Raw genomic sequence first — 14,921 nt, forward strand, 5'->3', positions numbered from 1 at the left:
TATGCATACCTTATGAATATATCTAGTTTTTGTTCTCTTTTGTTATTATTTCCTAGAAATAATAAATTCCAAAATGATGGTAAAATATTATTTTCATAAAATAATAATTCACCAATTAAATACAAGTGTTGATTATATTTATTAATAATCAAATCAATAATAAATGATCAATTAGTATTAACTTGATAAAGGTGTGACCCTATAGGATCATATGTTATTAACAATATCATTCAATAATGATTCTTGAGCATATAGATCCAACAATCTCCCACTTGAACAATATTCATTATAGATTGTTATATACAGTAGCTGGCATCTAGCAACTGGCTATTGTACCTAACAACACATGAAGGGTGTCATCTCATCAATTGCCAATTCTAGGATCTCAAAACTAAAATTGTTACTAAAGGTGTGGTATCAATTATTCCTTTGTCTCAGAATATCAAGTTGAACATGAGATATGGATCACGATCAATCTCGTGTGATGTTCAACTTTTAGTAAGTCCTTAGATGTTTAAATCTCAACGAATAAGAGGAACAAATCTCATCTTGACTACATACACCTATCGTGTAGTTCATGTTATACCCAACGATGGCCTTTATGACAGCCTTTTATGGAACAATGTTAAACCATTTCAAAGCACAAAATTTCCTATACTTAAGTCCCAAATATGTATCTCAAGTCTAAAAATACAAAGATACTACCTATTATCAAACATCATTTATGACTACGATCCACAAAGTGACTTTGATGTGACTCATGTCTAATACTTATTCTTCTAATCAAGTACCAATGAATTTTGGTTGTAGCTCTTTGCATGTTTATCTCACACTAATACAAAAATGATCAATGGAGACATCATAAAAGTATGACCATATGGATATAGTGCCATTTATTTTTTTCACTGAAAGTGTGACCGAAGGTGATGTCATTGTATGTGTCTTATGGTCACTTTAAAATTTAGTGTCTGTATGATATGAAAAAATGTGGCTATATCATAAAAGTGTGACTATTAGGTATGGAATTTTGTTGCTACGCTTAATCATTTTATCTAATATTGTGACATTAAACCGTCAGTAGACTCATTTTTTTTAGTATTTGTAGTGATTTTATATCACCAACTGGCGACATACATGTTGTCAATATGGTGTTTCACAAATAAATTGTCACACATTTCAAAGTTTATTAAGACTATTGGGTATCTTTTGCAAACATACAATTACGGTGAACATGTCCATGTTCACTAAATGGCCATATGTAATTAATTTCATAAGTGACAATTTTCTAATAACTAGTCACAAAACAATCTTTTATTATGACTATTGCTTATCGTATAGAGATACACAATTAAGTGAAACATGATCATGAGTATTATAAAGACACACATTTTATTAAAATTATGGATTTAATATTAGCTTACGACCATATTGTATTACTTATCATGACCGATGTTATCATTCTGACATATAAAAAGTCATAACTATGACTATTTTATATCATTTCAACATAGAAAATTAATTAATAAATAACTTTAATTGATTTAAAGACACAATAGATGAGCATGACTATTGTCTTCCACAATGTTACGTTATTTGTATATTAACATGTCGTTTTTTTTATATTCTGACACACAAATATTATCTAAATGTGGAAATACATGAATTATTAGTCATGTGATCATTGAATTTAGTGAAATGTGATATTTATTTGACACATCAATTTTTTCGACGTTGTTATTGTTTAAGTTATCGTCACAAAAATTTGAGAAAAACATGATCTTCAAATACATGTAGACACGTAGATCATGGCTATTGTTAACCGTTTAGCCACATGTCAAAAATGATGTAAAGTGACCATTGTATAATTTTAAGACATTGAAAAACTTAAAAACATGGCCAATTTATATTATAGACACATGAAAATTTGAAATGTGATTATTGTTTCATATTCAATGACATTAATTTAATTTTTATTGTTACTTTTTCTATATTTCAGACACATCAAAACAATAGAAATGAAAGTAACCATAAAGCGACAATATGAAACGATAAAAAGAAATCGATATTATTAATATTTAAAATGCAAATTCATACATAAGATCCATAATTAAAATAGCAAAAAAATAAATAAATAAAATAAAAAAATAATAAATAATAAAACTTGTCCTAATAACAAGTCTAAAAATATGGTAAAGAAAACAAAAACATCCTAAACCAAAAACTAGATATTATTATGCTTTCATCTTAATGGTATTGTTCCATTTCTTCTTGAGAAGACTATAGCTTGATATAAAAGTTGTCATCCGTTTCTTTGAGTTTTGAAGTTCATTGTCTTCAGGTGATTCCATATTTGGTACCTATACCAACAACATTGAAACAAAATTGAGTAAATAAAAAACATAGTAGAGGTGAAATGCACAACCAAGTTAACAGAATGAACAAACCTTTGAATCAAGTTTATTATAACAACTTACCTTCATTTCATTTTATTGCTTCCGTTTTATCTTTTTTCTTTCTTTGAAAAATCTTTCCTTATAGCATTGTACTTTCGGTTCTTCTTATTAAGACATTATATTTTGGAAAAACTACTTAGCAAAAATAAAAATTGCTTTGTATTTGAATTCCACTGCTACAAATGAGTATATTTTCTAGTATACAATGTTGTAATATGTAGACACAAAATGTGTTGCTATCTCTTGCATCTATTCTTAATAAATTTACAAAATTTAACAAGTTTTCACATTAGAGAGAGAGAGAGAGAGTTACATGATTTTGTCATGAGAAAGTTTTTACTTCTGTGAAAGCTCACTTATATGGATGGCCTTTCATTTCCACACAAAAGCAGACTGCTAAAACTAATCAAATTACATGCCATGATGAAAGTAAAGAAACATATGATTGAAGGTTAAACAAATTGCCTACTTTCCAAAAATAACATTTAATTTGGATAAAAGAAAATAATAATAGAATTATTCATGATGTTTTAAAAGTACAATACATGCGTATAAATTATGAACGGGCAGGTATTATAACGAAATAGGGATTTTGTATTAAGATACAATTTTTGTATTGAAACTCTATGGCTAATTATAGCTGATTACAGGATGTATACGAAGGAAAATAGAGAAAATCAAGGAGCTAATCTAGGGCAATCATACTACAGTAAATCCTATCTAAAATTACATCTAATTTGAAATTGATATTATTTGACTTCCTTAATACGCCCCCGCAAGATGGAGGATCCATCGGATACTCCAATCTTGGATCGAAGTCGCCGAAAAGGACCCCGTCCTAATGGTTTGGTGAGAATATCTACAAGTTGATCAGCCGAGTGAATGTGCAAAACCTTTAACGAGCCATCAACTATTTTTTCTCGTACAAAATGGTAATCCAATGCAACATGTTTCATACGCGAATGGTAAACTGGGTTTCCACATAAGTATGTGGCACCCGCATTGTCACAAAAGAGTGTGGGTGGTACTTTAATAGATATTCCAAGTTCAAGTAAAAGGTTATTCACCCATGCAAGCTCAGGTGCCCCATTTGTTAGTGCCTTGTATTCGGCTTCGGTTGAAGATCGAGACACAGATTTCTGATGTGTAGAGTGCCACGAAAGGATGTTGGACCCAAGATATGTAATGTAGGCGGTTGTGGAACGCCCCCCCCCCCCCCATCAGCAATACCACCCAATCTGAATCTGTAAAGGCTTTGAGATCTAGAGGAGAACCACGATTAAGAAACAAACCATGGTGAATTGTACCTTTAAGGTACCGTAGTACACACTTTAAGGCTTGCCAATGTAGTTGAGATGGTGCATGCATGTATTGCGAGAGCTTGTTGACAACAAAGGAAACATCTGGTCGAGTAAAGGCAAGGTACTGAAGTGAACCCACTAGCTGGCGGTACGGTGTGGGATCAATGGTTGGAGAACCATCATTAGGAGAGAGAGGATTGGTGGAGCTCAATGGTGTAGTTACAGGTTTTGCACCATCCATTTTGAACCGTGTAAGGAGATTTTGGATGTGAGCATGTTGGGATAAAAATAGACCCTTGACGGTGGGAATTACTTCTATACCAAGAAAATGGTGTAGCCTACCAAGATCTTTGATGGAGAATTTCTTAGAGAGAGCATGAATGAGACTTTGGAGAAACGTGGTATTGTTACCCATCAAGACAATATCGTCAACATACACCAAAAAGTAAGAGATGATGCCATCACAATTATAAATGAATAGGGATGGATCAGCTCGTGATTTGCGAAAACCGAGATGGAGAAGAAAGGTGGTAAGTTCCATGTACCAGACACGAGGGGCTTGTTTGAGCCCATATAGATATTTGCGAAGTTTGCAAAGATGAGTGGGAAGATCCGGATTGACATAACCTGGAGGTTGGGACATATAAACATCTTCATGCAAGGTGTCATGCAAAAAGGCATTGTTGACATCAAGTTGTCTGATGGACCAACTTTGAGACAGGGCAATGGAGAGAACTGTACGAATGGTGACATGTTTAGTAACGGGGCTAAAGGTTTCAAAATAATCTTTGCCATATTCTTGAAGGAAGACTTTTGCCACGAGACAAGCTTTAAATTTGTCAATGGACCCGTCCGGGCGTCTTTTGATACGAAGCAATCACTTACAATCAATGGGTTTGTGGTTGGAAGGTGGAACAAGTTCCCATGTGGAATTCTTTAGAAGAGCATTAAATTCATTGGCCATTGCCTTGCGCCATTCGGGATATTTTAGAGCTTGATTGTGTGTAGTGGGTTCAATGGTTGAAGGAACCGGGGGAAGGGTGGAAAGGTTAATGATGGGAGCAGTTTGTTTTAAACAGCCTGTTTTGGACGGTAAGCATGGGGTGATTGGAGGTTAATTGTGGATCAGGAACAAATTGGGCGGTTGTGTGAGGGATCGAGGTGGGGTTTGTTTGTGTGTTAGTAGTAACAGTTTGGGGTTCTGTCTGAAGGATTTCTGCAGTGCGGACAACAACATTTTGGGTTGTTGCTTGGTCGGTTTGGGCTGTTGTTTGGCAGTGAAAAAACTTGGTGGGAGTTGGGCCTTCACGGTGGCGGCGGTAGGTGAAAAATGGGGACTGCTGGGCAGCAGATGGCATGGTGTTTGTGGGCTGTTCGGAGGCTGGTGTGGAGGTTATTCGGTCAAAGAAATTAGTGTTGTGGTGTTGCGGAGTCTGATGGTATGCATGAGGAGTGGGTTCAGTTTCCTGCGTAGGAGGGGATGGTGGTGATGAAGTGGGAGATAGGTGTGAGGGCTGTTGATGTTGAGAAGGCATGCTAGGGATATTGGAAGAGGTTGGAGTTGGTGGTGTTGAAGGAAAAAGGAATGTATCGGTTGTGGGAATGGTGGGTGAGGTAGTGATAGACATTTTGTGAGGAAAAATGCTTTCAACAAATTCCACATGTCGGGAATGGTATTGACGATGACCGGTGGGGTCGTAGCACTTATAGGCCGATTTGGAAGGAGAATAACCTAGAAAAAGACATTGTTTAGAACGGGGATGTAACTTACTTTTGGCATACGGGCGAAGCCAAGGGTAGCACAGACAACCAAACGGTTTAAGCTTTGAGTATGTTGGAGTTTTTTTATAGAGTACTTGATAGGGGCTTTGAGAGTCAAGAAGTGGAGTTGGTAAGCGATTTATGAGATAAACCGCTGTTTGAAAGGCATAGGTCCAGAAGGAGAGTGGAAGATTGGCATAATGAAGAAGTGCTAGACCGGTTTCCACAATGTGGCGGTGACGCCGTTCAACAGTGCCGTTTTGTTCTGGGGTATGCGCGGGGGGGGGGGGGGGGTAGTGAAATGGGAGATACCTACCTTGAGACTGGAGAAAAGGAGTGATACCCACATATTCTCCACCATTGTCAGTGAATAGAGAGATGAGGGGAGTTTGAAAGTACTTTTCCACCAGTAATTTGAATTGGGGAAAAAGTGTGGAGACATCCGATTTGTATTTCATTGGGTATAACCAAATGTATTTTGTATGATAGTCAACAAATATAATGTAATAAGTGAAGCCATCAATAGATTTTTCTACAGGTCCCCAAACATCCGAATAAACGAGTTGCAAGGGTTTTGTAGTGAATGAATTCATGCCAAACGAGACTTTATGACTTTTATTGATGGAACACGAATTGCAATGAAACTTTTGAAAATTAAAATTAAGACCTAAACATTTGACTAATGATTTGAAAATACGAAGCGAAGGATGCCCAAGTTTATGATGCCAATCAAGAGACGAAACAGTTGTGACTGAGTTGAGTTGAGGCATGGATGGAAGGCTAGCATATTAGACATCAAGGTAATTCACCCCCCGCATTAGACGCGCCGCCGTGCGAAGATCCTTGACAAAGAAATGTGTGGGAAAAAATTCCACAGAAACCCGGTTAGTCTTACATAATTTCGCAACAGAAGTAAGTTGTTTTTGAAGTTTAGGAACACATAAAACATCTTTTAAAGAGATTGGACCAGAAGGTGTGTGAAGATGAGTGTGACCGGTATGAGTAATGGAGAGAGTTTTACCATCACCAAGGACAATCTCATCCGGACCACCGTAATCAGAAGGATTGTGAAGGGAGGCAAGATCAGACGTAACATGGTGTGATGCACCACTATCAAACATCCAAGAGGATGATGGAATAGGACGAGAGGTAGTAACATTAGCAGATGGGGAGGCATTGTTTGATATTCTTCTACTAATTGCCCACGGATATGGACAAGTAGATCTTCATCGGTAACCGGTGACTAGACAAGAGCTAGTTCATCAGCAATCGCTTTCATATCATGAAGAAACTCGGTAATTGATCGAGTTCCTTTAGGGTTCTTTGCCAATTTTGCTTTGAGGGAGATGACCCTGGAACGGGAGGCATTAGCATAGCTGGTAACCAGTCGCTCCCTGGCTTCACGTGAAGTGTCAGCAGATGAAATCAGTGGTTGAATCGTATCTGAGCAGCTACCCAAGATAGCACTGAGGATAGTTTGATCCTGCCGATACCAAAGAGAAAAAGCAGGGTTTGGTTTTGAAGATTCCAGAAAATGTGCAGGGGGTACATGTGTACCAATAATGAATCGATCTAGATTAAGGGGGTGTTTGGCTTGTCTTTTTGAGAGGCAAAAGTCCTTTTTGGAAAAGATAAAGGCTAAAAGATGTTTGGTAAAAACATTTTAAAAGTTACTTTTGGATTTTAGATAGAAGGAAAACTGGCTTTTTGGAAAAGTTAGAAAACCTGACTTTTTGTAAATTTTCCAAAAAGCACTTTTGCCTCTCAAAAAGACAAGCCAAACACCCCCTAAGACCAATGAGAGCTGATTGGATTTGTTTTCTCCATACATGAAAATTGTTGGTGGTCAGTTTGATGGGAAAATGGTTGTTGGCTGTGATTTGAATCACTGTTTCTGTTGACATATTGCCGAAATGAAAGAGGAATTCAAGATCGGTAGTTTAGGGCTCGCCGGAGCTGTGGTAGCTCTGATACCATATAACAAAATAGGGATTTTGTGTTAATATACAATTTTTGTATTGAAACTCTATGGCTAATTATAGTTGATTACAGGATGTATACGAAGGAAAATAGAGAAAATCAAGGAGTTAATCTAGGGCAATCATACAACAGTAAATCCTATCTAAAATTACATCCAATTTTAAATTGATATTATTTGACTTCCTTAATAGGTATAAAGACATCTCCAAGATTTTCAACAAAACTCCATGTTTGAACTCATAATAAGAACAAAATAAATGAGCACAATAAGAACTTTTACATCAGTGAAAGGTGATACACATCGTGCAAATGCTTACTAACCAAACTCTTCCTTGAGCCTCCTTTTATGATTCATGGTTAATTAGAATATTTAGGTGCGAATTGGGGGGATAAGCTGCCACAAAATTAAGAAATAGAATGGAACAATTTAAAATGTTACTATTTAGGATTGTGATGCTATACATGTAAGAGATTTTAACTAAGTGTACGAAATATGAATCTCACAATTTTTAGAATTAAGTTTAATATTTTTTTGTTGTCAAAGAGACTTTGTTATTTCTTGTATTGATTTGTTCCGCATGCATTTTCGGCAGAAAAAATATAGACTTTCATTGAATTTTTTCAGATTTTTAAATTGCCATTTTACGATGTATTTCCAACTGGAATTGTCACTAAATTAAGCAAACATACCGCCGGTAATCCGTCTATAAAATCAGAAAATTGTCACCAATGCAACCCATTAGTCTTTTGTTGATAATATCGTCTTTCGTTAATCAGTCGATATCTGTAGGTTATTACCGTCTTAACAATAGCAAGATCTGTAGGTAATCTGTCACATAATCCGTCAGTATTTCATTGAAAATATTTAACCACATGTTTTAGGCAATAATTTTTTTTTCCATCGAGAATTCGAGATTCTATCAGTAAAGCATGTTTGAGATGGATTACTGACGTAAAGGGTCGTCATAAACACGGTAGTTTTTTAGTAGTGTTATATGTAAAATGATGTAGTTTTATTAATGTTCAGATTTTAGTCAATCTTAGTATGAGACTTAGTTTAGATGATCATAATACCAAATAACTTTCAATTCAAAACATTATGATGACTAACGCTCCAGCAGATGATGAATGAGATGATAACAAGGACGGATGAGATAAATTATCTTCTTTTCCCTCATCCACACGTTCAAGGAATGCACTAGTCCATTCATTTTTTAGATTGTTATAAATGAGCCTTCACCATTGACCCAAGTAACGTAGTCATCCACCAAAAACATTGATTTCTGAAGTAAAACACACTCTACATCGCATTCCATATTGTCTTTGCATACCAACTTTAGCTATCAAAAGCTTAGAAATTTTTGTTGATCAAGATTTTTCATGGAAACTTTATTCAAGTGGTAAGTTTTCAATTATTGAAATTTAATTCAAGAAAAAAAAAAAAACTGTTTCGTATCTAATTTGAAACAATAGTAACTGAAACCAGTTTGATTTGGGAACCAACTATACTCGCTTGCACATGAACATTTTATTACAATTAACTGAAAAACAAAAAATACATGTGTAACAAATCAATTAAAATAATATTACACTTCTGATTGAATGGTTGAAATATGATACCATTGTCTCGAGAAATACCATCAGCCTTGTGGAAAAATATGACAATGACTTCTCAGAAAAAGGACACTCCGTGTGGAAAAATAAGACATGTTGACATTTTCCTTTTCCAATAAGAGATATTAAAAAAGATAAAACAAATAAAAACAAACAAACAATAGAAAAGAGTAGCCCAAGTATAAATGAGGACAGGCGAATCATTTTTTTTTTCAAAAAGTAACATGGCAAAACAAATAATGTCTTCTTCAAACTTCTTGTTTTTCTTTGTAGCTCTACGAATCATTACACTCCTCCCCATACCAAATCTTGCTTCTGCTTCTTTGGAGGAAGCCAATGCTCTTCTTAAGTGGAAAGCAAGCCTTCAAATCCCAAATAACTCCTCAGTCTCTTCATGGATTCCCCTCCCTATGAATTCCAATCCATCGGCTCCATGCACTTCTTGGTTTGGAGTGGTTTGTAATTCGGATGGGATCATTCAAAAGTTGAACCTCACATCATCTGGATTAAAGGGTACGCTTCACCAATTTTCATTCTCTTTGCTACAAAATCTTACACATTTTGATCTCAGTGTAAACAACTTCTTTGGTCCCATCCCACCAGAAATCGGACTCCTGTCCAAACTTGTCAATCTAGAGTTTTCAGGAAATACATTTTCTGGAGTAATCCCACATGAAATAGGGATGCTAGCCAATCTTGAGTACCTCTACATGGATCATAATAACTTGAGTGGTTCAATACCACAAGAGATAAGTCAACTGACCTCTCTCTATGAGCTTCGACTGTATGATAATTTTCTTGAAGGCGAATTGCCACCATTACCCGGTAATTTAACAAAGTTGGCTTATCTATATCTCTATAACAATAAACTTTCGGGTTTAATTCCTTCATCATTGGGTGATTTCAAATCGTTGAATGTCCTCTATTTGTACCATAATCAACTCTCTGGTCCCATTCCTGTAGAACTTGGGAATTTAAAGTCTCTCACTGAACTTCATCTGAGCAACAATCAACTTAGTGGTTCCATTCCTCATTCGCTAGCAAACCTTAGCAACCTACAGTCTCTGTACCTCCATGAGAATATTTTATTTGGTCCCATTCCTGTTGAACTTGGTAATTTGAAGTCTCTCACTCTTCTTAGAGTGAACACCAATCAACTTAGTGGTTCAATTCCTTCATCACTAGCAAACCTCAGCAATCTACAGTATATGTATCTCCATCACAATGAACTTAGTGGTTCTATTCCTTCGTCACTAGCCAACCTGAGAAAACTACAACAGATGTACCTCTATGAGAATAATTTAACTGGTCTCATTCCTATTGAATTTGGGAATTTGGATTCTCTCACTGATCTTGAGATGAGCAGCAATCAGCTTAGTGGTTCTATTCCTTCATCCTTAGGAAACCTGAGCCACCTAGAAATTCTGAACATGTATGGGAATAAATTATCCGGTCCCATTCCCATTAAACTTGGGAATTTGGTGGCTCTCACTGAGCTTGTGGTGTCCAATAATCAAATTAGTGGTTCTATTCCTTCATCACTAGCAAACCTGAGCAACCTACACCGTATGTACCTCTTTGAGAATAAGTTGTATGGTCCAATTCCTACTGAATTTGGGAATTTGAAGTCTCTCACTGATCTTCTCGTGAGCAACAATCAACTTAGTGGTACTATTCCTCCGGAATTGGGAAATTCAACTCAACTACAAAGGCTTAAAATGCAGTCAAATTATTTTGTTGGTGAAATCCCAAAGGAGTTCGGGAAGATGAAAGGTATGTTGTATTTGTGCTTGGCCCATAACCAACTTTCAGCTGTTATACCTCCGGAGCTCGGATCATGCGATGAACTACTAGAACTTGATCTATCCAACAATAGTTTGAATGGTGCGATACCTAGAACTATTGGTAATTGGACACACATCTACAACTTGAATCTTAGTGGTAACAAGCTCCGTGAAAAAATCCCATCCGAGATTGGTAAATTGAGTCAACTTACGAAACTTGATTTATCTCATAATTTGCTCACGGAAGAGATACCATCTGAAGTTCAAAGTTTGCAAAGTTTGCAGAAATTGGATCTTTCTCATAATAGACTATTTGGTTCTATTCCTAATGTTTTTACAAATTTGCCTAGCGGAATTGATATCGACCTTTCTTACAATGAGCTCAGAGGTCCAGTTCCCACTTCCGCAAACTTTGTAAATGCGTCCATACAAAGCAATCCAGGCTTGTGTGGAAATGTAACCGGACTGAAACTTTGTGCAAGTCAAATTATGAAGAAGAAAAATGATCATTTTCATAATAGGCTTATCCTATTGATTATGCTCCCTCTTATCGGGGCGATGTTACTTGGTTTATTCACATGTGGCCTCATTGCTTATCGTCAACAAAAGAAAAATTCTCCACAAAAACCATTAGACGAAGAAGATGGTGAGTATTTCTCCATAACAGGTTTTGATGGAAGAGTAGTGTATGATGATATCTTGAAGGCAACAAATGACTTTGATGAAGCATACTGTATTGGAAGAGGAGGATACGGTATTGTATACAAAGCCGAGCTACAACCTAACAATGTGGTCGCTGTCAAGAAGCTTCACTCATCATCTGAGAATGTTGATCGTAATGGTTTCCTTAACGAGGTACAAGCTTTAACAAACATAAGGCATCGAAACATAGTGAAACTCTATGGATATTGCTCCCATACCCGCCACTCGTTTTTGATTTATGAATACCTAGAAAAGGGAAGTCTGGGATCAATCTTAAGTAGTGATATCTTAGCAAAAGAATTGGATTGGTTTAAAAGGGTAAATATTGTAAAGGCTGTAGCTAATGGTTTGGCTTATATGCATCACGATTGCACACCACCTATAATTCATAGAGACATTTCCATATCCAACATACTTCTCGATTCTGATTATGAGGCACACATATCTGATTTTGGCACATCCAAGCTTTTGAAGCTAGACTCATCCAACTCGACCGCAATTGCGGGGACCTATGGTTATATCGCACCAGGTAACGTAAATCTTGTGACGTTAGTTCTATGTTTTCTTAAGTTTTATAATGTATATAAATATAGGTATATGTACATATGCATCTATGTTAGAATCTCGTTGATATCGTTTTAATTTTTTAATTTTTTGTTATTTATCTCATGTTCGTTTGTAGAGCTTGCTTATACAATGGTGGCAACTGAGAAATGTGATGTGTATAGCTTTGGCATTGTTGCTCTAGAAGTGATCATGGGAAAGCATCCTGGTGAACTACCAACATTGTCTGGTGATTATTTGGTGTTAGCAAATGTGGGAGATAGTCGGATTTCACTTCCCTCACTACAAGTTGAGAAACAAGTTAACTCTTTACTGAGTCTCTCAAGAGTATGTTTGAACTTCAATCCACATGAAAGGCCAACAATGCGCCAAGTTTCAAATATATTAATGAAGAATTTGCTTTAAGTTGACATCTCTGGCCTGATATAGTGTAGTCTTAGTGTTTTTTACTTCTCTCAAGTTCCCACTATGCATCCTGATAACAAATATTCATTTGAATGCCTTTATGTTATCAAATCTTTCATATGATTTCTTCGTTTATGTTGTTGTAATCTACTAGAAAACAAATAAGTTAATAAAGATTGTTATACTTCTAGAAACTCACTACTGGAAAATGAGTATTAGCAACTGACAAGTCCAACGAAATGGATTAGCTATAGAAGTTACGTCTATAATTTAGCAATGACTTTTTATCTGTTTTATGCTCGGTTGAAACTTAGCAACAACTATTTCCATCACTTGGATTTCAAGAAAAATAACATTGGTAAATTTAGTATATACAGTAGCATTTTTTAACAATTTATGTCAAATATAATAAAAATTCAAACACAAATACCAACAGAGTTTTACACCATATATATAGAAGTATTTACATAGTGTATCAATCGCAATTCATCTTAACTCTAAGTACATGATTCGTATCAATAAAGTTATTCATGGACTTTCTGTTCTTGTCACATGCTTAAAATCACTGGAGTACAAAGAATGAGGAGCAGAAATCTAGGAAATGATTTTATAAAATCTGTTCAGATTTTCAAGTGAAAAAAAAAAAAAAAAAAAAAAGCAAGAAAGTTTAACTATTAAAGGCTCTTTCATTTTATAATATTGTTCCAGGACTATGATCTGCTGTGGTTTTTCGTTTTCTTAATAAATTCATTTCTTGAATTTAAGCGTAATGAATTCAAATTGCATAACAATAGGAAAAACAACCACAAGAGAGAATTTGTATAATAGAGGTTTCCCATTTAGCCAAAATTAAATTTTATCACAGCAACATTACATATAACTTAAAACAGGAAAAATAATGGTGGTTCAAGCATGAAAGAGAACCAAGGGCAATGCACATCCAAAAAAGGAGTTCCCAATTAAATATAAAGCAGTTTAAGGCAAGAAAAAGAAAGGTCATACATTTAATTTGGTACTATAGGGTGAAAAAGAAACCCAATACATACACCATCTAAAATCTCAAGGTTTATACCTTCTTCATAGAAAAAGAAATAAATTGTTGATGAAAAAATTTAACCCCTGCATTACCAAGCAGCTACGCAGCATAAAAACACATTTATGTGCACACAAAATGCAAAATTGTTGGAAGATAAATTTAGGACATAACTAAATACATACCGAAAATACTTGGTGGTTACAGCTTACTTACATGTGATTTTACTACCAACAGTAAAACAAAAGTTAAACTTAAAAATGAATTTGTTTATCTTTTTGAAAAAAATAATCACTACATAAACAAAAGTTAAAATTATAAATGAATTTTGTTCATATTCTTATAAAAATTTCGCTACAAACAGTTAAACAAAAGTTCAAATTAGTGATCATAAATGGAGTGTCAATAATCAAACAAAAAAAAATCATTCAGGCATTTCATCAAACACATAACATGCATTAAAATCACAATTTTTGGGTTGCATGTGAACATAGATGATAGACGGAGTGTCGGAAGTCGATAGGAAAGGAAACGAGTAAAGAAACCAATACATACCTTTTAATAGCGATTTGGATGGATTAAAATGATTCGGTAGCGGTTTCACGGTTGGGAATCGAAGGGGAGAGGCTGTGGGTGAGGGCAGGGGAAATAGGAGCATGCACCGAGCTATGAAAATCGATGAGGAGAAGTAGCCATGGTTGTAAATATCAACGACGAGAGCAGCGATGGTTGTAAATTTGTAATGATGTGTGCGATTTAGCTGATTAGGGTCGTGTTGGATGAGAGAGGGAACCGAATTTGGATGTCGGTTAGTGACCGATCGTATGGAACTCTTGTTTTTATTTTTTATTTTTCAAATTCATTCATTTTTTTAAAATGGCAATTGAACTTGTTTTTTATCAGTGAAACTGTTTTTATGGTTGTATTTAGTTGGTTTCAACGACAACAAACGTTGCAGATGCTATATATATACTAGTAAAGCGACATGACATATCGGAAGTATAATGTCTTATTAAGACAAATACTAGAAGTACAATGCAATTATTGGATGGATGTTAAAAAGTAAAATGCCTTATAATCAAAAAATTGGATCTACAACTCTTCAATTTATATAATTAAAAATAGCAAGGTATGATACCCCAGCAAAATTAAAATACGTTCTTCTGTCACCAGCAAAATTAAAATACGTTCTTCTGTCACACACACATAAAGCAAAGCGAATCCTTCTCTTCCCCTCTTTTGTCTTCTATCTCTAGCAACGGTTTGGATTTAAAACCTAAATTCGAACTCTTAACACGAATATGGCTTGATGCTTGATGTTTAA

At 35.3% G+C, this 14,921-nt stretch overlaps 1 protein-coding gene and 1 long non-coding RNA gene across 2 annotated transcripts; one reads left to right on the forward strand and one right to left on the reverse strand.

The window, feature by feature from the left end:
• Positions 1–8,968: 8,968 nt before the first annotated feature.
• On the reverse strand, positions 8,969–14,505 carry LOC145163734 (uncharacterized). Its single transcript, XR_013739723.1, has 2 exons — positions 14,153–14,505; positions 8,969–13,158 (listed from the first exon to the last, which is right to left on the reverse strand). It is a non-coding gene; the product is annotated as an uncharacterized LOC145163734 (long non-coding RNA).
• Positions 9,321–12,684, forward strand: LOC145163727 (uncharacterized). Its single transcript, XM_079082519.1, has 2 exons — positions 9,321–12,124; positions 12,278–12,684. The coding sequence occupies exons 1-2, from the start codon at positions 9,334–9,336 to the stop codon at positions 12,562–12,564; spliced, it is 3,078 nt and encodes a 1,025-aa protein (XP_078938645.1). The 5' UTR covers positions 9,321–9,333; the 3' UTR covers positions 12,565–12,684.
• Positions 14,506–14,921: the final 416 nt, after the last annotated feature.

This window comes from Lactuca virosa, chromosome 1, assembly GCF_052849685.1.
Source record: "Lactuca virosa cultivar CGN04683 chromosome 1, Lactuca_virosa_CGN04683_v6, whole genome shotgun sequence".
Classification (NCBI taxonomy): Eukaryota; Viridiplantae; Streptophyta; class Magnoliopsida; order Asterales; family Asteraceae; genus Lactuca; species Lactuca virosa.